The sequence below is a fragment of the Triplophysa rosa genome, linkage group LG23, assembly GCF_024868665.1.
Source record: "Triplophysa rosa linkage group LG23, Trosa_1v2, whole genome shotgun sequence".
Taxonomy (NCBI): domain Eukaryota; kingdom Metazoa; phylum Chordata; class Actinopteri; order Cypriniformes; family Nemacheilidae; genus Triplophysa; species Triplophysa rosa.
In genome coordinates, this window is record NC_079912.1 from 2,840,002 (window position 1) to 2,866,542 (window position 26,541).

The following is a 26,541-nucleotide window of genomic DNA, read 5'->3' on the forward strand; positions in this document are numbered from 1 at the left end:
ACTAACTACAGCGCCCCTAAGGAGAATTTGCAATTATTTTCTACCGTAGATCATGGTGAACTATATAAAATCATTAGATCATCTAAATCAACAACATGCATGCTAGACCCTATACCTACAAATCTACTGAAAGAGATGCTCCCAGAATTTATTGATCCTCTTCTTAGTATTATTAACTCATCTCTGACATTAGAACATGTGCCTAAAGCAGTGTTTCCCAACCCTGGTCCTCGGGGCACACCTTCCAGAATGTTTTAGTTCTCTCCTTATATGAAACACCTGATTGATGAGTTGAATCAGGTGTTATATATAGGGAGAGATCTAAAACATTCTGGAAGGTGTGCCCCGAGGACCAGGGTTGGGAAACACTGTCCTAAAGCATATAAGATGGCTGTTATAAGGCCCCTTGTCAAAAAAACCCAACTCGACCCTAGAGAACTAGGGAACTACAGGACTATATCGAATCTACCTTTCATATCTAAAGTTCTGGAAAAAGTAGTTTCAACTCAATTATGCTCCTTCCTCCAAAGGAATGACATCAATGAAGAATTCCAGTATGGATTTAGAGCATGTCACAGTACAGAGACTGCTTTGATCAGAGTTACAAATGATCTGCTATTGGCGTCTGACCAAGGTTGTATCTCGTTATTGGTTCTGCTAGACCTTAGTGCTGCATTCGACACCATTGACCACAGCACACTCCTACATAGACTCGAACATTACGTCGGCATTAAGGGAATAGCTTTGAAATGGTTTAAATCTTATTTATCCCACCGTTTTCAATTTGTAGCAATAAACAATGAGGTGTCACGCAAATGCAAGTCCAGTACGGTGTACCACAGGGCTCAGTCTAAGGGCCTCTGCTCTTCGCATTATACATGCTACCTCTAGGAGATATAATAAAGCGACACGGAGTTAGCTTTCACTGTTATGCTGATGATACTCAACTTTATATTTCCTCGAAGCCTCATGAAACACAGCAGTTCCATCGAATAATGGAATGCATAGTCGATATAAAAAACTGGATGAGTAACAACTTTTTATTACTGAACTCGGACAAAACAGAAGTGTTACTTATTGGACCGAAAACCGCCATTCGTAACAACCAAGAATGCTGCTTAACTATTGACAGATGTTCCATAAAACCCTCGTCATCAGATAAGAATCTTGGCGTTCTATTCGATAGTAGTCTGTCATTTGAGAGCCACGTCGCCTACACCTGTACAATTGCGTTTTTCCATCTTAAGAATATATCTAATCTACTTCATATTTGGTTTATATTTCATATTTCATATTTCATATTATGTGGTTTAATAAAGCAATAATCAAGATGGTGCCGCGGATGGCTGCCTCAGTTTGGAGTGCTCTAGTACTTATGTCTTTTTTGTTTGTTTTTCCTGTTTTAAGCTACTCTTCTTTAATCACTTTTACCAGGGATGAATTGCTTAACATTAAGCAAAGCCCTTCTATCAATCTTTTCCCTAATTTCGACCTTACTGGACATTTTACTCGGAGGAGCGGCAGCTCTATACAAACGCTCTAAAAGACGCAAGCGGGATAAGCGAGCGGGTGCGCTCGTCAGACTTCGACGACGCGGATTTAGGACCCCTCTGCCGAGTATACACCTGGCGAATGTCCGCTCCCTTACCAACAAAACGGACGAAATACTCTTACTCACCAGGATAAACAAAGATTTTCCAACTCCGCTGCGCTGTGTTTCACAGAAACATGGCTCAATGACACCATACCGGACAGCGCGTTACATCTGCCGGGTTTTCAGCTGTTCAGAGCGGATCGCATTGCCAAGTCAACAGGGAAGACTTGTGGTGGTGGATTATGTTTTTATATAAACGAAGGTTGGTGCAGAGATATAACAACACTGAAGAAGATGTGCTTTTCGTACTTAGAAGCGTTCTCTATCAACTGCATCCTTTTTATTCGCCACGCGAGTTTTCCTCGTTTATTCTCGTGAATGTTTACATTCCTCCACATGCTTGTGCGAGCGCGGCGCTGCAACAGCTGGCGGATTACATCACTGACACGGAGCAGCAACACCCGGATTCTCTTATTATTATTATTGGGGACTTTAACAGAGTAAACCTCTCCCGTGAGCTGCCAAAATACAGGCAGCATATCACATGCCCCACCAGAGACAGCAACATTCTGTATCACTGTTACACCGCAATACGGGATGCATACCACTCTGTTCCCAGAGCAGCTCTGGGTCTCTCTGATCATTGCCTGGTTCATCTTCTTCCGACCTACAGACAGAAGCTTAAATCTGCCAAGTCTGTAGCAAGAACAGCAAAGAGATGGAGCAGCGAAACAGAGTGGGCCTTACAAGCCTGTTTTGACTGCATGGATTGGAGTGTCTTTGAAGCTGCAGCCACTGATCTGGATGAGTTAACTGACACAGTGACATCCTACATCAGCTTCTGTGAGGACATGTGTATTCCCACCAGGACTCGCTTAACATACAACAATGACAAACCGTGGTTTACAATGAAACTGAGACAGCTTCGTCAGGCCAAAGAAGATGCTTACAGAAGTGGGGACAAAGTCTTGTATAATCAGGCCAAAAACACACTTACAAAGGAGATAAGAGCAGCTAAGAGAAGCTACTCTGAAAAGCTGAAGAACCAGTTTTCAGCCAACGACCCTGCATCAGTGTGGAAAGGCCTGAAAGACATTACCAACTACAAGCCATCATCCCCTCAGTCTGTGGGTAATCAACGACTGGCTGACGACCTGAATGACTTCTATTGTCATTTTGAAATGCAGAGTCTCACCCTTCACACCCTCCCTGACCCTATCTCTGCTATACCATTAACACCTCCTCTTGACACTCAACCTGCACTTAAGATCTGCGAAGAGGATGTGTGCCAGCTTTTCCGCAAACAAAAGATCAGAAAAGCACCAGGCCCAGACAATGTCTCACCCTCCTGCCTGAAAGTCTGTGCGGAGCAGCTGTCGCCCATCTTCACTAATATTTTTAACAGATCTTTGGAGCAGTGTGAAGTCCCTTCATGCTTCAAACGCTCCACCATCATCCCTGTATAGAAGAAACCCAAAATCTCTGGACTTAATGACTACAGGCCTGTTGCTTTAATATCTGTGGTCATGAAGTCATTTGAGAGACTTGTACTGGCCCACCTGAAGGACATCACCAGACCACTTCTTGATCCCCTCCAGTTTGCTTACCGAGCAAACAGGTCTGTGGACGATGCAGTAAACATGGGACTGCATTACATCCTACAACACCTAGACAGACCAGGGACTTACGTCAGGATCCTGTTTGTAGACTTCAGCTCGGCCTTCAACTCCATAATCCCAGACCTCCTCCTGCCCAAGCTTACCCAGCTCTCTGTGCCAACCTCTACCTGTCAGTGGATTATTAACTTCCTGTCGAACAGGCAGCAGCTAGTGAGGTTGGGAAAATTTAAATCCAGCACATGTACCATCAGCACCGGAGCTCCTCAAGGATGTGTTCTTTCTCCACTGCTATTTTCATTCTACACAAACGAATGCACCTCTACAGACCCTTCTGTCAAACTCCTGAAGTTTGCAGATGACACCACAGTCATTGGCCTTATTCAAGACAGTGATGAATCTGCTTACAGAAAGGAGGTTGCTCAGCCGGCTGCCTTGTGTAGTCAAAACAACCTAGAGCTGAATGCATTCAAGACAATAGAGATGATAGTGGATTTCAGAAGGAACCCTCCATCACTTCCTCCCCTCACCATCCTGGACAGCACTGTGGATACTGTGGAGTCATTCAGGTTCCTGGGCTCCACCATCTCTCAGGACCTGAAGTGGGAGTCCCACATAGACTCCATTGTAAAGAAGGCCCAGCAGAGGTTATACTTCCTCTGTCAATTGAGGAAGTTCAACCTACCACAGGAGCTACTGACCCAGTTCTACTCAGTGGTCATCGAATCTGTTCTGTGCACTTCAATTACTGTTTGGTATGGCTCGGCCACCAAATCAGACCTACGAAGACTACAACGGACAGTTCGTAGTGCTGAGAAAATTATTGGTGCTCCTCTGCCCACACTTCAGGACCTGTACGATTCCCGAGTGGAAAACAGGGCAAGAAAAATCATCATTGACTCCACACACCCAGCACACAAACTTTTTGATCTGCTGCCCTCTGGCCGGCGCTTTAGAGCACCAAACACCAGGACTTCGAGACACAGAAGCAGCTTCTTCCCCCAGGAAATCTCCCTCCTAAACAGATAACTGCTCCTTAAGAGCAATATTCCACTTCCACTACTCCTTTAGTGTGCACTATAGTGCCTTATTATATCTACATCTTATGTATACATGTATATAACACTACCTCTACTTACTAAATTATCCATTTGCACAAGTGTACATACAATCTGTTAATATGTTTATTCTACTATATACTACCCTGTACAATGTCTCTTATATGTTATTTTCCCCCATTTTCTGTAAAATATTCTTTATTTTATATATGCACAATTTAGAATCTTTTAGACTGTAAATCGTATTATATTGTCATTGTGTTGAACGTCTGTACTAGAAGCTTCCAACACAAAAGAAAATTCCTTGTGTGTGCAAGCACACTTGGCAATAAAGCTCTTCTGATTCTGATTCTGAAGTTAATTCATGCATTCATGACATCACGACTAGATTACTGTAATGCACTGTTAGGTGGTTGCCCTGCAGGCTTATTACAAAAACTCTAACTGGTCCAAAACGCGGCAGCTCGAGTTCTTACACGTACAAAAAAGTATGAACATATTAGCCCGGTTCTGTCAACCTAGCACTGATTACCTATAAAGCATCACATTAACTTTAAAATCTTGCTTATTACCTATAAAGTCCTACATGGTTTAGCTCCTCAGTACTTGAGTGAACTCCTCTTGTATTACAGTCCTTCATGTGCATTATGCTCTCAGGCGTTCTGTCAGTTGGTAATACCTAGAATTTCGAAATCAAGTGCAGGTGGTAGATCCTTTTCCTATCTATCTATCGCCTAAACTTTGGAATAGTCTTCCCTGCACTGTCCGGGAGGCAGACACATGCTGTCAGTTTAAATCTAGACTAAAGACGCATCTTTTTAATCTTGCATACACTAGACTTCCATAATATAAATCCTCTGAGGGTTTAGGCTGCATTAGTTAGATCAACCGGAACCAGGAACACAACTGATGTACTTGTTGCATCAAAGAGTGCAGAACAGTACTCTACTCTCAGCCAGTCTTGTCTCATTGTTCCAAGGTTACCACAGTGAGCAGGATGCAGTTCATGCCCAGGCCTGATGGTAGAGCGGAGAATGGGAAGCGGCGACCTGACAAGAGCTGAGATGTTAGAGCTGGATAAAGAAGGACGCGGCGATTTGATACGTCTTCACTACAAGATTTCAAATGCTATTAGATTATTAATGATAATCTTAAATTATAATCTTGCTGCTTTAGAATTTTAAAGTTTTACTTAATTAATATTGCATATAGGAATTTATAGTCTGTTTAATATTTGACCTGTGTTTCTCTCTCCTTTATCTTAAATGTTTGCTTTCACTGTATGTGCGTGCGTGTCTGTGTGTGTGTATGTATGTGTGTGTGTCAATGTGTATGTGTGTTAGTACATGTGCATATTGTGTGGGTGGAGTGTTTTGTATGTCTGTCTTCTGTGTTCTCACCTTTTCTTGTTTTTGCAGGTACAACTTTAATTGTTTTGCTTATAGTCAATATGTTTCATGTACAGCTGCTTTGTAACAATGAAAATTGTAAAAAGCGCTATATAAATAAAGTTGAGTTGAGTTGAGTAATCTGTCATTTGAAAACCATGTTAACAAAACCTTCAAAACCACGTTTTTCCATTTTAAGAATATATCTAAATTCGTCATTTGCCGTCACTATCAAATGCAGCGAAGTTAATTCACGCATTCATGATGTCAAGACTAGATTATTGTAATGTACTGTGCATGGTTGCCCTGTAGGTTCTTACACGAACAAAAAAGTATGAGCATATTAGCCCGGTCCTGTCAACATTGCAAAGGTGAACTATTAAGCGAAATCTTAAAATCTTACGGACTACCTTTGAGTCCCTACATGCTTTAGCTCCACAGTACCTGAGTCAGCTCCTACTATTATACAGTCCCTCACGTTCACTACACTCCTTGGGCTCTGGACAGTTGGTAATACCTAGTTTCAAAATCAAGTGGAGGTGATAGATCCTTTTCCTACCTAGCACCCAAAAGTCTTCCGAATAGTGTGCAGGAGGCAGACTATTCAGTTTAAATGTCAGTTTAAATCTAGATTAAAGACACATCTCTTCAACCTTGCATACACAACACTTCCATAATACAAATCCTCGAAGGGATTATTAGGCTGCATTATTTAGATCAACCGGAACCAGGAACACGTTTTATAACAACTGCACTTGTATTCTGCTCTATGCACTAAAGTTGGTAAGCAACCTGTCATAATGAACAAAAAATAAGTATAGCCAGAATGACGTGAGAAGAAACAAAATACACTTTAATCGCATAAAATTGTTTAATGGAAACACAGTCATTCCGCAATATTTTTTTTATCAACATTTAGAAAATATTGCTTAAATTGGCGCAAATCTGTAATGGAAGCCTGGCTACTAATGTTCAATCACGTGGCAGTCAGTCCACTCTGCAGTCATTGATATCCATGATAAATGATTGCATACACTGTATCAAAAATGCTACGTTTTACCTGAGACAGTAAAATAATTCCCTCTTGAGTGTTGGGGTCTGTCTGGATTGTGAAGGTGCTGCTTTCCTCCAAGTCGTCTAAACTGTATTTAATCTTTGCATTAACACCAATGTCCCCATCATCTGCCATTACTCTGCCCACTGTGGTGCCCACCAGAGCAAACTCTGATATTGAAAATGTGTACAAATCTGGACACAAAGTAGAAAAATAAGGAATGGTGTAAATAACATTTGCAACACAGATGTGAGTTTGATTACATACAATCAACATCAACACTGATTTGAAATAAAGCTTATCGTAATTAGGCTACTCCCATCTTGTTTTTGGAAATTGTGTAGGTGATTAATTCTGCCTAGCTGTTTTTAATCATAAGAATGCATCCTATATAAAATACATTAAATTGGAGTCAAGTTAACCTGAAACACAAACAGAAAGTTTGTGTAGAAAAAATAGCTACTTGAATTATGCTTTTTCTGTTAGAGACAAGTGGCTTTATTCAATCAAGCTTACTGTGCTGGAACATGGGCCCATTGTCATTGACATCAGTCAGGCTGATGGTCACTGTGGTTGTGGCGCTGTAGCCTCCAGTAAGTCCAAGCATATCTTTTACCTGAACCATAACCAGATACATATCCCTGGCTTCTCTGTCCATATTGGGCAATGATGTCACAATTATACCTGTGACCGAGACAAGAAATAATAACAATTACCTCACATTTAAAAATGAACATCACAACTTTTATGTTTGTTCCCTAACATTTTTGCAAAATGACATCATAAGGCAGGATTCATTATATCTAGTCCTGGAGGGCCACTGCCATCCACAGTTTAGCTCTAACTCTGATCAAACACACCTACCTGGGATGTTTTACTGATTCTAAAAATCTTGATTAGGTTGCTGAGGTGTGTTTGACCAGGATTGGATCTAAATTATGCAGTGTAGTGGCCGGGCCTTCAAGGCAAGATTGGAGGAGCTCCGTCATTGACTCAACATTACAAGAAAACCTTTTCTTAACTGTCTTTGCTAAAACTATCATGCGTCAAACACCCATGGTGAAAACAACAAGCAAAAAAATAAATAAATAATAGTCAAGATCCCAACTCAAGGAAACACTGAACACCATGAGGGTGACAAAATGTGTGAATTACTTAAAACAAATATTAAGTGTCAACCCGCCCACGGGCCCTGTGCATGTCGATGGTTAAAATAGTAACAACATAGGATTTTGTATTTCAAATACATATTGTAAATACATGTATTTGAAATCCTGCCTATGCCTGATTATTACTATACTTGAAGAGTTTTTTAATGGAGATAATATATAATGATAATGGAGTTATCTCTTTTTGCAAATAAACTCGTCACTTGTTTGGGCCCCGCACACGCAGACACACAGGCACACAGCACAACTTATATTTATTCATTTTTGCTTTATTTACAGGGCAACTTGCTAAAAACACCAACGTGTTTTATTAAGTAGCCCTGTAAATAAAGGTGTTTTAAATATCAAAATATCTATGTGAGTGCCTGGATGTGGAATATCTTCGCATTTTTTTGGATGAATGCACTTTTAAAAATGTGTTATCCCCCTTTCTCGAGCACCCATAGTTTTTGTAGTAGCCCTGTTTTGAAGTACCAGATGCGCTCTTGGACCAGTGTTTTTGTTGTACAAACTATATTTATTCTTATTTGTCTAATGGTAACAACAGAGAGAGTGTGTAACTAATGACTGTGCTCTTTGTACCTGGATAAGTTTTGCCTCCCTGGAAACTCTCCCGTAACGTCTTTTGCCGTACATAGGGAGATTGGGCAGAGGAAGACTGGTCTGCTTGATTGTTTTTGTTCAGCCTCTTTAAAAGTTTCGGGTGTGTTGTTTATAAATGTTTAAAAAGGTTGCTAGTATTATTGCTGTGTGCCACGTTTTTTTATCACAGATGTATCATCGTGCAATACTCTTTTCCAACGTTGAAAACTACCACTGCACCACTCTGCGCTTCTTCAACTGCAATTCATGCTGGTAATCATGAATACGTTTTGTACTATGATGTTACCCAGCATGCATTGCAGCATGGAGTTTTATTTTGTTGATTGTCACCATTGTTGAGATTCATACACTCTTAATCAGTAAATCAAACAACATTACTATGGTTTCAATGACCACCAACCAACTCAATTTAATTAGCTTCTCATTGCCATAGCACATGAACTTTAAAAACAGACCGTTACAACATACCAAAAAATATAACCTGTGAAAATCAAGGGACAAGAGCCCAACTCAAGCCAACACTGATCACCGGTGACATGCCACATGGTGACTTGTTATCTGGGAACGTTCTTCAAAGACACTTTGAATGTTTTTAAAACGTTATCAAAAGCATGAAAAACCTCCAAGGAACATTCTTATAACAAACTTTTGTTAGCTGGGAAGGAGGAGTTTGGGGGGCTTAGCCTGCCCTGTTCCCAAACCCCCCCTCTCCCCGCCAAGCCTGGCAAGAGAGAACATAACATGTCAGTAAACTTAGTTGAAATACATACGGCAATGAGCTACAGGCAAAACAATTAAATAAATCTTGGTTTTCAAAAAAATAAGGTTATTAAGCCCTCGTCTACTGATCCCAATGCTCCAAACGTCTAAAATGATCTATATTTTGCATGTTTTCTGAAATGTTTCTATGATGCACCATAATGCTGATGTAAATGATTCTGCATTAATCAAAAGGAATGAATTAAAAAATAGACTAAAACATAATCAAATTAGTTAAAAGTTTCCCATGCTGCATGTGAGCTGTGTGTGAAGAAAGTCTCGACATTCTTGTTTAATTTTAATTTAATTTAAACATTAAATGCTGTTTTGCTTTTTATGGTATGTGCATTTGAGACTCAAGATGGCAGCAACGAAGCAACTTAATGGATCATAGCATTGTCTTGAATACACATTATATTGAAAAATACAAAATAACATTCGCTTTGTAAAAATAGAGTCCTGCTTGATGTATCAACACTCACATAATTAATGTATTAAACGCAAAAGAAGAAATAACAAAATAAACCTGCGAGCAGTAATTACAGGGTCAGGGCCAAGCCCAACAAGGCACAAAAGGACATATATGTGGACATTTCTGATAATGAGTTTTTGAAAAGCAGATCTAAAGACAAGTAAAAGCACTTAGAAGACAATATAAGTACTTGTAACTCTTGACCACTAGATGGTGGTGTCACCAAACATTTGTGACCACAATTTGGCAATGATGACACATACTGTTTCATTCACACACTTTTGACGTAAAAGTTTGGTGTTAAATGGACATCAAGTTTTTGATGTCAGTCTGATTTGCATTTTTTTACCCGTTTTTTGATGTCAATTTAAGTGAAGTGAAAGTGACCTATTAGTCAGATATGGTGACCCATACCCGAAATGTGACCTCTGCATTTAACCCATCCAGAGATTAGTGAACAAACGCACAGCAAGTCGTGAACACACGTACACCCGGAGCAGTGGGCAGCTATCACTGCAGCGCCCGGGGAGCAAGCAGGGGTAAGGTGCCTTGCTTACCCACCGGCCCTGGGAATCGAACCGGCAACCTTCTGGTCACAAGTCCGACTCTCTAACCATTAGGCCACAACTGCCCCATTTAAGGTTTCGTTTGATGTCAATGTTACGTCCTTCAGCATCTTCAGTGTTTTTGAAGGTGCTACCACCGATCTGGACGAGCTCACAGAGACTGTAACATCATGCATCAGTTTCTGTGAGGATTTGGGCATTCCTACTAGGACTTCCTTAAAATACAACAATGATAAACCATGGTTCTCAGCAAAACTCAGACAGACTCGCCAAACCAATGAGGATGCCTACAGAAAAGGGGAAAAAGTCTTGTACACATTGACAAAGGAGATCAGAGTGGTGTGGGAATATTTTTTAGATAAAAGTATGATTTAAATATCAATATAATCAATAAGTGTTTTCTTTCATTTGTTTCATTAAGCTGTGTGTTTTGGTCATGTGCTTTCTATTTCACTCAGTGGAAAGTACTGGGGCAAACAAAGAAAACAGAGAACTTTGGGGGTTGGAGTCGTAAATTATCTAGATAAACACACACACATATAAAGAGTCACAAAGAAAAATAAATGTTATGAATCAATCCATTGCATATGTTCTAAGTATAATCATGAGTTGTGATGTGTTTTAATGAATCATAGGATTAAGAAACAACGCTATATAATTAAAAACATTAGATGATTAAGTGTTTTCTTTTTACTAAAAGAATGTTAAGAATGTTGGTGTGTTGTCCGGCCACAATAAACTGTTTTTAGGAGACCACTCCTTGGGGGAGGGAGAACATTCCTAAGGACTGGCGATTGACCACAGGATATACGTTTTGAAATGTTATTTTACAGGAACTAAGAAAAAGGACTTCACGGTGATTGGTGGAAACGGAGCAGCACTCCTTAAAAGGCAGAGGAGGAGTCAGAAGATACGAGCGACGTCACATACTTTATAAATAGGGGTGTATTTGAATATTTGTGGTGGTTGGTTTTTCAGAGGTCGTCTGACAACCCAAAGAGCTTTGTTACCTTTTTACATCTGATAATAAAACTTCTGCTTAATTTTGGAGAAACGTCTCTTGCAAATTTTTGAACATGCAGGACTGCCTTTAAAGTCCAACAGTGGCTAAGAGAAACTACTCTAAAAAGTTGGAAAACCGGTTTTCAGCCAACGGCACTGCGTCTGTGTGGAAAGGCCTGAAAGACATCACTAACTACAAGCCACCATCCCCCAATTTTGCAAGCAATCAACACTTGGTCAATGATCTGAATGACTTTTACTGCAGATTTGAAAATGCTAACTTTACACTTCACACCAGTTCTGACATTCTCTCTACACAACACCTATCACCTTTAGTCACCTCACCTCCTGCACATCAGATCAGTGAAGAGGATGTGTGCCGAGTCTTTAGGAAACAAAAGACAAGAAAAGCGCCAGGCCCAGATGGTATCTCCCCAGCCTGTCTTAAAAGCTGTGCTATTCAACTGGCCTTCATCTTCTCACAGATCTTCAAAAGATCACTGGAGCTGTGTAAAGCACAGGACTGAATGACTACAGACCCATCGATCTCACATCTGTGGTCATGAAGTCATTCGAGAGACTGGTACTGGCTTATCTGAAGGACATCACAGAACCCTTTCTGGACCCCCTGCAGTTTGCCTGTAGACTAAGCAAACAGGTCTGTTGAGGATGCAGTTAACATGGGGCTGCATTTTGTCCTGAAACATCTGGATAGACCAGGGACCTATGTGAGGATCCTGTTTGTGGACATCAGCTCCTCTTTCAACACCATCGTCCCATCACTGCTCCAGACAAAGTTAACCCAGCTATCTGTTCCTGGCTCTCACTGTTAGTGGATCACCAGCTTTCTGACAGACAGGCAACAGTTGGTGAAAATGGGGAAACTCACATCCAGCACCCGCACAATCAACACTGGCGCCCCCCAGGTGTGCGTTCTCTCCCCATATTGTGCATAATACTGGTATTGTGCATAATACTGGTTCATTTTGTGTCATTTTGTGCATATGTGCACTTTTGGGCTCTGTTGTACATCCCACTATTAAGAAGTATTCATAGGAATGATATTACCATAGATGTGTTAATAATCAGACCAATAACTATTATACAAGTGAATTATTTTGTGCATATATGCACTTTTGGGCTCTGTTGTACATCCCACTTATAAGAAGTATTCATAGGAATGATATTACCATAGATGTGTTAATAATCAGACCAATAACTATTATACAAGTGAATATATGAAGATGATTTAATGATTTAATGACATAATCAGTATACTTAAGCATTGATTGAGTGTTGTTTGAACATATAAGTATATTTTTAATCGTTTTAACCAAGTATAGACCAGATTTCAGCAATATAAAATTCAGTGATGTCTTTGGATCTGTTTAAGGCCTGACCTAGATAAAGTTCAGAAGGTTGAACATGTTGTTCACTTTGTGGCCTGAAAACTGGTACCAACTGGAAAACTTATTTTTAAAAACCAAGTAAAGGTCGACATTCCACTATTAGATACAAACCTTGTTGCCTAGAAAATAATAGTGGCAGACGAGAATGATTGGATAATAAAAAATAAAAGGTAAAGGGAATTTCCTGATTGGTTTAGGAAAGCACCTCCTTTCCTAAGTTTCACTATAACTACAGGCTGGAAAACACTAAGTTTTCAGATGACTGGGGACATCTCACTTTGTTTGGCCTGATCAAATAAAGTTAACTCCTTGACACCTGAACCTTCTTTGTCTGAGAGATTCTTTGAACTTCAAGATCGACTTCTACCACATCACCCACTGCTCTTCTCCCTGTACACCAATGACTGCACTGCCCAGGACCCTTCTGTCAGACTTCTGAAGTTCGTAGACGACACCACACTCATTGGCCTCATCCAGGATGGTGATGAGTCTGCGTACAGACAAGATGTTGAGCAGCTGGCTGTCTGGTGCAGTCATAACAACTTGGAGCTGAACATGCTTAAAACAGTGGAGATGATTGTGGACTTCAGGAGAAACCCCCCTCCACTCCCACCTCTCACCATCATGAACAGCACTGTGGCAGCAGTGGAGTCATTCAGGTTCCTGGGCACCACCATCTCTCAGAAATTGAAGTGGGACAATCACATTGGCTCCATTGCTAAGCCCAGCAGAGGTTGTACTTCTTACATCAGCTGAATAAGCTCAACCTACCACAAACTCTATTAAAACAGTTTTACTCAGCAGTCATAGAGTCTGTCCTCTGTTTGGTTTGGCTCAGCCACAAAGTCAGACATCAGAAGACTACAGAGGACGGTTCGGACTGCTGAGAAGATCATTGGTGCTCCCCTGCCCACCCTCCAAGAACTGTATACATTCAGAGTGAGGAAAAGGGCTCAGAAAATCACCCTGGACCTCTCAAATCCAAGCCATTATCTCTTCACAATGCTGCCATCTGGTCGGCGCTACAGAGCACTGAGCACCAAAACAACCAGACACAAAAATAGCTTCTTCCCTCATGCCATCTACCTCTTGAACAGTTAAATGTTTTTAACCCACCGTGCAATAATAATTCTGTGCAATAATAATTAAGTGCAATATTAATTCTATTCTGCAGATAATACACTCTATTTTTTATAACTTTTTCTGTAAATTATATTTCATTATGCTGTATATAGCACATAACTTGTACTACAATAGTCTATTCTTATTTTTTACTTGTACATATTTACATACACACTTTTACATACTTTACTCTCTTTATCTTATGTTTATTGTATTGTAATTCTTAATTTTTTATACCCATAGGGCCTTATTTAAATCATCTGTGTACTGTTTTCTATTGTGTTATGGTCTCTGTGTACTGTTGTTGCTGTTTCTGTGTACTGGATGCTCCTGTCGCTAGCTGCGTTACGTTTGTACATCTTTGTTGAGATGAATTTTATTGGTGATTGATCTGGGATGTAAAACAATAAACAATGCAACTATTTGAAATGATCATTATGGAATAATGCCTGTTGCCATATAACAGAATTGAACCGATTTACACCTGTTTTGGGCTCCACTGAGAAGTAGGGCTCGCCCTGTAGAATGGAGTAAATGAGTTTAGCGTTGTTCCCAAACATGGGGTCATCTGCATCTGTTGCCGTCACCTGGATAACTGTGGTCCCTGTGCAGAAGAGAGAAGTGAACATATCAACCCATGTACAATCACATATTTTCAATTTGTCACTCCCGTGTCCACATTAAGATAAGTGGGCCTCTGTTTACTTGTTAATATGCTATAGTAGTGGTTCTCAGACTGTGGTACATGACACGACAGGAAATTAAAAACTCTATATATTCATTTTGTGTTTTAAATACAATTTCAAATGTTATACATGATTGATAAATACGGAATACATCTCATAGCCTATGTGCAATTTTTATGTAGTTGTATGAATAGAGGGTATGCACGTGTCGTCACTTTCCCACGTGAACACGCCGGGACACGTTCCCTTGAGTGGTAAAACTAGGCAAAATGGCTGCATTCAATAGGAGGAACAAAAAACCGGGACTAAAACACGCAATTATTTGCAGAAACTACAAGCAGCTGGACTCGACTCTGATCCTTACGACTACCTTATGAATTACAAAGGAATCAGGTGTTCTTAGACACTGAAATGTTGCGCAGAATTGCGTTTAATGATATTGTAACCATTCATTTTGCCCAGTGTTTTACCACTCAAGCAGGCGCGTTCCGGAGTGTTCACGTGGGAAAGTGACGACACGTGCATACCCTCTATTATTGTTTATTCATCATTGGTTGATGTAACTGAGGCGCATGACACAGAGCGGGAGCAGATGGAAAGTTCATTTTTGCGATTCGGATGTTTGAATCTCATTCAGCTAAATGAACAAATCTTTTTTCGAGTCATTTCGTTCATCTGAGCAGAGTTAAATTAATGTTGCATGTTAATAGCCAAATTACCCCATAACGTTTATTTATGCTAGTTTTGATCAGATATATAAAACGAAATAACTTATTGTAGTTAGGGACAAGTTATGAGAAACAGTAATTTCATTATTTCCTGACAGCCATATAAGCTCTGAAATCTGTACAAGAAACAAAAACGATTATAGCTCAACTCTAGAGACTTCATGCCCGAGTCATTCGTTATTTTGCCCATATAGGCTGCATTTACAGAAAACACAAATTATTAATTCACCTACCTAGTCCGAGTCGTTCGTTCTTTTGTCACGTGACAACCCCATAGGCCAGTCTATGCAGACTGTGCCGGAAACAGAAATTATTAGTTCATCCCCCGAGTCTTCTGGTTTGAGTCGTTCGTTCGTTTGTCTCGTGATATGACAGATGCGTGTATAATGAATTACATACAAAAATAAGTATATGTATAATAGGCTAATGAAATCATTTAAATTTGTAATCATTTCATAAGAGATCACTTGTGTAATATATGCATTAGACATAAACACTGACTTTACTAGTGCTGCTTATGTTTATATTTTGCCAGCAGAGTTCTTATGCAAAATAGTTATTTATTAAGATCAATTAAAAACACACAAGGGAATCCACAAGAAACATTTATTAATATACTGACAAAAAAAAGAACAGAACGGGTTAGAGAAGAGGTTTATTGCACATATCTTTTGATCATTTTAATATTTCTTCCTATAATACAACATATAACACGTACAACATGCATTTGACTGATGATATGGGAAGCCGTCACGTAACGTTAAAAACTCGGACTCGAAGACTGCGGTACAGGCTGCAGGTTTGCCTGCGAAGCTACCATTTGACAAAAGAACGAAAGGACTCGGACCCGATGACTCCAGAGACGAACTAATAATTTCTCTTTCCGGTATAAAAGAACGAAAGGGCTCGGACCCGATGACTCGAGAGACGAACTTATTACTGTTTCTGGTACACTGTTGCACATGCGCGGTCAACACAAAATGAACGAATCACTCTCTGAGACACTCGTTACTCCCGAGTCATGTTAAATAATCGAATCGTTAATGAACGACCCATCACACCGACGAGCTGCGTGCAAATTAAGCTTCTTATGTTTTTGCATTGATCCGCTGTTGAAAGCTGTTATTGTTAATGCTGTAAAGCGCTAATACAACACGCGTCTGCATCTACGCGAGGTTAAAGCAATGAAACGCGTGTTGAGATTTAGTTACGACGCACCGCTTTGACGAGCTGCTGCAGTAAAGTGTGAGTAATAGAAAGTAAACAAGACAGACTTACTTAAACCTAGATATTTGTGTGTTATATACAGCTGTTCTCTGCATCTTTATGGATGCATTTATACTTATCTTTTGTGTTTAATGTTCTTGGTTAAATGTTTCTCTTTAATATAGATTTGTAGTCTTTCTGCAAGTCCCCACAAAGTTAATAAATCCACAAGAAGAGTCATTTACAGAGCCCTGTTTGTAATCATGAGGCAAGTAAAGAATCACAGCTGTACTATTAATTTGAGTGTTTATTCCTGTGATTTTCTATGGCGGTCATTAGGTGGTACTTGGAACAACTAATTTTATTAAAGGTGGTACTTGAAAAAGGCAACAAATATGGTAACTGTTAAACCATCACTAAAATGGCAATAGGCAGTTTTTGATAATTTGTTTTGTTGAAATGAATTTCTAAACTTTGTTTATGTAATAGCCATTTGAATTAGCTAGCTGGCTGCTAGCATAACCAGGCAGGATTTTAGAAATACTGAAGTCCAAAAACTGGGTTCCCTTTCAAGAGAGGTCTCTCTACATTGCGTGTAACGCTAGGGGGAATCCCCTTCTCCAACCTTTACTGAATCCTTATTGAATAACGCCAATGAAAATGAAATGTAACTGGCCAATGCCGGTCAAGACGGCGCTTAGGGGCATGCGCCACCCCTATATAACTCGCCGTCTGGACCGCATTCCTCAGAATCTTTCTCCTTCACTCACCTTTTGCATGCTGTTGAGGATACGCTTCAGAGAAGAGGTCTTCATCGGATCCTTCTGCTCGTGTGTTACGGTATTCCGATATGCAATTTATGTTCAGGGCCCATCGACCCGCAGGACACGCACTCACACTGCGTGCTCTGCCTGGGTCTGGCCCATGCAGAGGGGGCTCTCTCTGAGTCTAACTGCCCGCACTGCGAAGACCTTTCGGTGCGGGTGCTTAAGGCTCAGAGAGTCACCGCCCTCAGAGATTTTGTTAGGCAGCGTCCCCCCGGGGAGATAAAGAGCTGGACCGCCGTCATCGCTCTCGGCCCCCCGGGTCTCCAGTGCTCTTCGCAGATGAGAGCCTCCGTCCCGCTCATGAAGCTACGGAGATGATCCGTTTGACCCTTTGGGAGATGAAGACGAGCTCATGTCGCTGGCGGCTTCGGACAGGAATCTGTCGGGGTCAGAGGAGCTAGCGACGTCGGAGAAGGAGCGGGCGGAGTGGGATGCCCCTCCCGCGCTTCACGAAGAGCTCGTCCGTGTTCTCACCAGGGCCATACAAGACCTTGGCCTCGAGTGGAACTCCCCCGACGAGCCAGCGAGGAGTAAGCTGGACACGTGGTTTCTTCAGCCGGGCCGCCACCCAGAAGAAACGCGCGCCTTTTTTCCCAGATGTCCATGAGGAGGTTGTGAAAGCGTGGTCTGCGCCCCAGTCGGCGCGCACCCACGCCTCAGGATCGGCCATTTTCTCCCTGGTGAATGGGGCAGAAGCCCGCGGCTATGCGTGCATTCCCGCCGTCAAGCAGGCGATTGTGGTGCACCTGGGTCCGTCTTCGTCATCGTTGCGATCCGAGGTGGTGCTGCTGTCTAAACCGTGCCGGATGACCACCCACATAGCAGAGAATGCGTATGCCGCTTCTGGGGAGGCTGCCTCTGCTCTACACACCATGGCAGTCCTCCAGGTTTTCCAGGCTCAGCTGCTGCATTCTCTGGACGGGGAAGAACCTAACCCGGACGGCGTTAAGGACCTGCGCGCGGCCACGGATTTCGCGCTCATGGCCACTAAGCGCACATCCCAAGCCATCGGCCGCACCATGGGCTTCATGGTTGCGCTCCACCGTCACCTGTGGCTGACGCTCATGGATCTCAAGGAGGCGGACAAGAGAGCCCTCCTGAACGCTCCATTGTCTCCCTCTGGTCTATTCGGGGATGCCGTGGATGCCGTCATCCAGCGTTTCACGGAGGACCAGAAGCGCTCGCGCGCTATGAGTCAGGTATTCATAGTCTCATAGGAGTCAGGACCTCCCGCGAAGAGCCCGAGGTTCTCGTCTGTCCCCCTAGCGGTTGCGGGCGACACAGAGAACAATTATGTTATGGATGTTGTTGTGTCAAATGTAATAAAAATGCACACATTTTCACAATCAGAGCATCTTCCTCCTCTGATGAACGCAGCAAGCTCGCCGCCTCCGTGCCGCGAGCTGCTGTTGTCTCATCCTGTGCCAGTGCCAAGCTGGTCGCACCCCCGGTTTTATGGCGATGCACCAATCCCGCCTTATGTCCCATCTCATACTCTGGTTACCGCGAGTCAGAGCTCTCTCGGCGGAGCCCGCCGACGGCGGTCGTACACCGCCGCTGAGCCCGCCGAGGGCGGTTTCCCCCTTGCGCGGGATATCCCAGAGAGTGCAGAACGAGACGTTGCGTCCCTTGCATGTTTGCAAGGAAGCATGGCAGTCCATCCCGGGTATCTCGCCCTGGGTGCTGAATATAGTAGAGAACGGCTACTCGCTCCAGTTTCGGTGCAGGCCGCCCCGCGTCAATGGCGCTGTCCCGTCCATATTCTCCCCGCGGAATATACCGCTGTTGAGACAGGAGATCGACAGCCTCCTTGCGAAGCAAGCGATAGAGGTAGTCCCCTCAAGCGAGAGACAGAGCGGCTTCTACAGCCACTATTTTGTCGTTCCAAAGAGAGATGGGGGCTTCCGGCCGATTCTAGACCCGAGACCCATCAATCGTGCGCTGTACAAACGCGCTTTCAGAATGTTGACGATAAAACAGATGCTTGCGCAGACTCGGCCCGGGGACTGGTTTATTTCAGTGGATCTAAAAGATGCATACTTTCATGTTCAAATAGCCCCTCGCCACAGGCGCTTTCTGAGGTTTGCATTCGAGGGCACCGCGTACCAATTCATGGTGCTCCCCTTCGGGCTGGCGTTAGCTCTGCGCACTTTTACAAAGAAAGTGGATGCGGCTTTATCCCCTCTGAGAGCGAGCGGTATGCGCATTCTGAATTATTTGGACGATTGGCTAGTTTTAGCCCACTCACAAGAGATGCTCAATGCCCATGTATGCAGGCTCCTGGGGAGTTTAGAAAGTCGTGCCATGGATACTATCACAGAGTCGCGAGCTCCCTCTACGAGGCGCCTTTACTGTTTTAAATAGGCTTTTTTTGTAAAATGGTGCGGGGAAAACGGGCTCGATCCGGAGCTATGCCCCTTATCTGACATTCTAGCCTTTCTGCAGCAGCACTTGGACGCCGGCAGCTCGCAGTCTACGCTGAAAGTTTATGTCGCTGCCATTGCCACTTTTCACCCTCCGATTGATGGTCGCTCGGTAGGCAAGCATACTTGGGTGGTGATATTTTTACAGGGCGCGAGACGACTAAACCCCCCTCGCCCTCCTACGGTGCCGCCCTGGGACCTAGCCTTGGTTTTAAAGGCGCTTTCACTTCCTCCGTTCGAGCCCCTGCAATCATCGGGACTGCGGGAACTCTCCCTAAGAACCGTCCTACTGCTTGCGCTTGTGTCTGCTAAGCATGTAGGGGACATACACGCGCTGTCTATCGATGATGCCTGCATGCGGTTCGGACCTAACGACTGTAGCGTCACGCTCAAACCTAAAGTGGGTTATGTGCCTAAGTCGCTCTCAACACCGTTTAGAGCGCAAGTTATATCCCTGTCTGCTTTCTCCCCGGAGCCGCCAGTCTCGCAGGATTACGATTAGCGCGCGCTGTGCCCGGTGCGAGGTTTGAGGATTTACATTGAGCGGTCTGCCGCGTTCAGACAGTCTGACCAGCTGTTCGTTTGCTACGGTGGACCAGCTAAGGGACGTCTCATTGGATAACAGACGCGATAGCGCTGGCATACGCCAGTCAGGGCTTGGACTGCCCGATCGATCTTAGGGCTCACTCTACTACTCAACTCAACTCAACTTTATTTATATAGCGCTTTTACAATTTTCATTGTTACAAAGAAGCTGTACATGAGACATATTGACTATAAGCAAAATAATTAAAGTTGTACCTGCAAAGACAAGAAAAGGTTGAAAACACAGAAGACAGACATACCCACATACAAAACACTCCACACACACAATATGCACACGTACTAACACACATAGACATAGAGACACACACACACACACACGGATGCGCACGCACACACACACAACACACACACACACACACACACACGTACGTACACAGACAAGTACGCACACACACACACACGCTCTTCGCAGAATAGCTTCGCCAGATTTTACAGGCTGGATGTGTCCTCTCTAATGGCATAAGTGCTGTCTGTTTCGGCAACACCCACAGCTTCCTGTAGTGACTAAACGGCTTAGCTATGCTGCGCTCAGCTAGGTCGTATAGGCGGTGGGGGAGGTGTAGCGTCTACGCCTATGAGCCGGTAGACGACGCTTTCTGCATAGTTTGGATCAGTATGTATTGCGACTTGAGACGGTGATGCGGAATGACAGTATTTGTTTTCGCCCCGTTCAATTCCACTCGTCGAGCTACTAGGTGTCCTTTTTCGACGGCGGGGCAACCTGACTCCGGCAGTTCTTATTAGCAGGCGCCAAGCTATTCCGTGCTCTGCTATCTATCGCCCTTAACATCATTTCTTTGCTGTATGTCCTGCCGCTCTTAACCTAGCGCGGCATCACAGCTCAGTTCACACTAAAAAGTTAGTGGTATGCAAATTTTTGCCAAAACTTAGGACCGATCGGATTGGCTCCCGCTTGCGCGGGATCCAATGGGCTTGATACTCATGCTCGAGGCTACGCCCTGTGGCTGAAGGGGGAGGTTTTTCTCCTCTTTTATCCTGATCATGCGGGGGAGCGTAAGTTTTCACTCTTTGCTGCTCTCACAGCATGATTTTATTCGGTTCCCCTAGCATTTCACGTAATGTAGAGAGACCTCTCTCGAAAGGGAACGTCTCCGGTTACTGTCGTAACCTCGGTTCCCTGAGAGAAGGGAACGAGACATTGCGTAAACCGCCGTGCTCGCGTGCTCAGATCGTCGCGCTGCAATGTTTCAGTCGTAAGATTCTGAGGAATGCGGTCCAGACGGCGAGTTATATAGGGGTGGCGCACGCCCCTAAGCGCCGTCTTGACCGGCATTGGCCAGTTACATTTTATTTTCACTGGCGTTATTCAATAAGGATTCAGTAAAGGTTGGAGAAGGGCCCCCTAGCGTCACCCTAGCGTTTCACGCAATGTCTCGTTCCCTCCTCTCAGGGAATCGAGGTTACGACAGTAACCGGAGACGTTTTCCAAACAAATAGTAAAGGATAAAAAGGGAATTGACATCCTTCATCTGCAAATGTGCATTTTAGCATGCATTGTGCTAATACCATCTTCTAGATCTTTCATGTTTGGGTTTGGAATGAGACAAAGGTACACTGCAAATATCTATTCTACAAAATAATATACCAACCAGAGTCTCATTTCCCATTCCCTTCATTAGCCAGTTGCGCTCACGCCATGGGGGATTTGCTATTAACACGGCGGAATTCGGAAGAGCAGACACTTCTCCAGAAAGGAAACGCGTCTGACTATGCGAGAGGTTAAAGCATGCAGACCATCTACAGGACAAGCCAGATTTTTATCTTTATGTCCACAATAATAATCTTTTACGTTGTAATCCATTTATTTGTAATATTTGGCATTATTGTATGCTGCTGCGTGTCCCTCTGTGTAATAAGCAGAGTGTACGCGCTGTGCACCCACCTATAGACGCACATTACTAACGCGCTCTTTAAATAACTAAAAAAATACATGCGCCATTGACTTTAGACATTAGACCAGGTTTGAGTTGGTCTATGGCGCAGTCTATTTTCAGTTCCTCAAAATAGCAATGCGCCAACAATGCGCCTGAACACACCTCTTTTTTAGACCAGCACGCCCACGGGCACACAAATGTGCGCAAATGCATTTGCTATTTAAACAATGTGGCACAGGACGGGAAAATTAGAACTGTGTTGGGCTGAAACTAGCAAAAACACTTGCGCCACATTGCGCCGGGTGTACGATAGGGCCCAAAATGTCAATGGGAAATTCTAGATCAGTCAGCTATATGGAGTGACCATTTTCCAATATCTTGTTCAATAGGCATAGAAATTCGTAGGAGTGTGGTAGAAAAGCAACCTAGATGGAAATTTGAGAAAGCAGACTCGAAGAAATACAATAATAGTTGTGAGTTAGAACTACAAAGTTTTAAGATGGAGGGTAAAATTTATGAATGTAGTGAAAAATTAATTTCAATATTAATCAAAGCAGCAGAGGAATCTATCCCTATAAAAAAAAGGAAAGGGAAGGGAGAAAGTTGTTCCATGGTGGAATGAAGAGCGTTCAAATGCCGTTAAGAACAGAAATAAAGCTTTTAGAATATTAAAAAGAACATTGACACTGGAAGCCATACAAGAATATCAGATGAAAAGAGCACAGGCTAGGAGAACAATTAAACAAACAAAAAATAAATACTGGCAAAGTTATTGATCCACTATAGGTAAAGAAACAGAACTGAGTGAGGTACGGGGTATGTTAAAGAAAATGAACAGGGTTTATAAAACCAGAAACATGGCAGTTTTATCAGGGAGAGGGCCAATAGCCATAACAGGAAAAGACAAGGCAGAAATGCTGGTTACAACCTTTCAAAAGGCTCATAGGGTAGAAAATCTTAATGAAAACCTTATAAGGAAAAGACAAGAACTTTTAATGCAACATCAGTATATTTATAATAAAAAACAAGAGTGGGAAGGAGCATTAGATATGGGAACTGAAAAAGGGACTATATCGAGTTCCTCAAACAGCTCCAGGGAAAGACAGAATATGTTATACTATGATTAAATTTACAGATGATGTATTACTTAAAGCAGTTCTTGACTTGTTTAATAAAATATGGGTAGAAGGGACGCAACATCTTGGATCAACACCATGGATGCATTAATAAGACTGGAAACGGATTTAGTAAAGCTTTAGTAATGAAAGAGGGATTAGTGGCAGTTTATTTTGACATTGAAAAAGCATATGACATGATGTGGAAAGCAGGTTCATTACTAAAATTTGGCAAAATGGGAATATATGGAAGAATGTATAACTGGGTCTTAAGTTTTTTAATGGGGAGGACAATTCAAGTCAGAGTTGGTAATGAATTGTCTCAGACTGTGAGTGTTGAGAATGGAACACCCCAGGGAAGTGTGATAAGTCCTATGTTGTTCAATATCATGATTAATGACGTATTTGAGAGGATTCCTTTAGGAATCAACACAGCTCTATATGCGGATGATGGATTGATATGGAAAAGAGGGAGGAATATACCATTAGTTATGGATAAAGTTCAAGAAGCAATAGAGATAGTTGTAAAATTGTCATATGAATGGGGCTTTAAGTTTTCAATATGCAAAACATGCTATCAAATATTCTCAAAGAAGAAGCTGTCATGATTCTGCATCTTTTGGTCATGTTTTTCTTAGTCTTGTGGTGGGATCATGACAGACCCACGTGTATAGTGTGGAGAGAGACCTGGCATTGTTTGTTTTGGCGTGCCATGCACTCTCTCTGGTCTCGTCTCTTGACCCCGCCCCCTCGTTTCCTCATTTAGCTTATCTTCCCCTGTTAGTTCCCCTATTTAATGCCCTTGTGTTTGCTGTCCTGTGCCGTTTCATTTTGCTTGTTACCCTGCCATGCGTTAGCTTTGTACCGTGTTCTTGGAGATTCTTACCTTGTCTTGTTGGATTACCTTGTCTTGATGCCTTATTTTGCCTAGTCCTGTAAGTCCTGTTTTAGTTTTGATCATGTTTTCTTGTTTTTTGCCCCCTTGAGGGAAGTCTTTTGTTTCGTGTTGTGCAATTCTTGTTTTACCCCCATCGTGGGCTTTTGTTTGTTTGTATTAATAAAGTTTTAAGTTTTTCGTGAACTGCTGCGTGCAATTGGGTTCTCTTTCCATGAACAATTCTCGACAGAAGCGTAAAGAAACCAAGCAACTTAAATTATACGGTATAAAAGTATCTAAATTTGGGGATGTGGTTTGATGATAATTTAACATGGAAACATCATAGAAATTATATCATGAAGAAATGTAGCAGGGTATTAAACTTAATGAGAGAAGTATCAGGACAAGACTGGGGTGCAGATAAACAGTCACTAAAGAATATTTATATTGGTCTTGTGCGGTCAGTCTTAGATTACGGATGTGTTGTATATGAATCTACATCTGCAACTATGAAGTACTATAGAAGTTGGATATCTTACAAGCTAAAGCACTACGGATAATTTTAGGAGCTGTTAAAACTACACCAAATGCAGCACTGCAAGTAGAAACATCAGAAATGCCACTATTCATAAGAAGAGAGAAATTATCGTCAGCATACTGGATTAACCTGCAGGGCCACAATAATGACCACCTGGCTAGAGGAGTACTTGCTGATAGTTGGGAAACAATAAATACACATAGGGAAGGATTTGCATGGAAGATAAATTAACTGGTAAACAAAACTAAAATGGACACAAAATCGTTTGCTCCAGTAGTTGTATTTTTTTCCAATACCACCCTGGTTATTTACTCAACCCAATGTTGATTTAAAATTACAAGAAAGAATTAAGGAAATAGGGGATGGGGTATGTATTTAAACCCCCAGGGGAACAGAAGGGTAGGTCGCACTAAGATCACAACCTGCAACCTGATCGTGGGGTGAACTGAAAAAGGTTGCCCAAAATCGAGTGCGATGGAGGACTGTTGCCGAGGCCCTTTGTTCCACGAGGAACTCAAGGAAATAAGCAAGCAAGCAATGTATTTAAACATATTTTACAGAATATATTAATAATATGTATTATTAATTTATTCATATATACAGATGGTTCAATGAACCAAGAAATTGGAAGGACAGGAGCAGCATTTTATTTTCCAGAATCTGAAGTTAGAAAACGTGGAAGAAAAACCGATGGTACTGTTAATAAATGCAGAAAATATGCAATTACTCTGATGTAATACTATGCTTTTATGTTTATTTGGCATTTACAAAAATATTGATTTCTGCTTGTTTTTACACATGCATTACCTTTAATAATAGGGGTTAAGATATATTATGATATTTGTTTTACGCTTGGAATGTAACAATGTTATTAAGTTACTAATTATTAATATGTGTGTACTTACCCGAAGTTGATGAAAGTTGTTATGGATGGTTGTTAACCTGTATGTATGCTTTATTAAGTAAACGAAAGTAGTTAAAACAATTATGTATTCGTTTAGAAATGTTTCATTGTAAAATGTAGTGTAGCAAATGAAGTATATATTGCAGACTAAAAAAAGAAGAGCGCAGCGGAGACGAGCCACGCAAAGAGCAAAAAGGAGATGCAGATCGTATTGAAGACGACTTAAAAAGACTGTGGAAGCCTTGGCAAAGTTCCAACTGATGACATCAGAGGAGAAGCTAACTACAACCATAGACTGCTTGGCTATAAAAAAGGGAAGAGCAAGATGCTTACCAGATACTGTTTGACCAGTGTCTCTCGATGCGTGAAACCCAGCTGATTACACCTTTGCTCGAAACTTATATACAAATGTTATTGAGTTAATTTTGCTTTTATTTACAAGATATTTTATTTAATAAATATAATTATAATACTTGCTAAGAATTGTGTCTACCACTTGTGTGTTTGATAAAAATTAAAGTGAGAACATACCACGGAGGAGTCTTTTGTCCTAATTGTAAGTATTATTTAAATGTTTATGGTTTAGATCAGATTCGACTTACTTTACCTAACTTGAGAATAATAAATAAAAAGGTTAAAGGTGTACAGGTTTAACAGACAATATAAAACAGTACATCTGTGTACACAGCAGAGATGATGGCGATATTAATGGCCTTGAACTGGATTGTGCAGTTAGACCGGATAAAGTAATAATATGTTCTGACTAGGGCTGTCAACGTTAACGCGTTAACGCATGCGATTAATTTTTTCAAATTAACGCGTGAGAAAATATTTATCGCAATTAACGCAGCATCCGTTTGTTTTGACATCCTTTGTCTAGCGTTACATTATGTAATCACGCTCTTATTCGTGTACAGGTTTTTA

General features: G+C 41.9%; 1 protein-coding gene across 1 annotated transcript in view; it reads right to left on the reverse strand.

Moving 5' to 3' along the window:
- Positions 1–26,541, reverse strand: part of cdh19 (cadherin 19, type 2) — a 187,679-nt gene that overhangs the window by 90,568 nt on the left and 70,570 nt on the right. The window contains exons 5-7 of the mRNA XM_057323413.1: positions 14,297–14,416; positions 7,227–7,394; positions 6,717–6,904 (exon numbers count right to left, since the gene is read on the reverse strand). Coding sequence (XP_057179396.1) covers positions 6,717–6,904; positions 7,227–7,394; positions 14,297–14,416 — 476 coding nt within the window. The remainder of the gene's footprint in view (positions 1–6,716; positions 6,905–7,226; positions 7,395–14,296; positions 14,417–26,541) is intronic.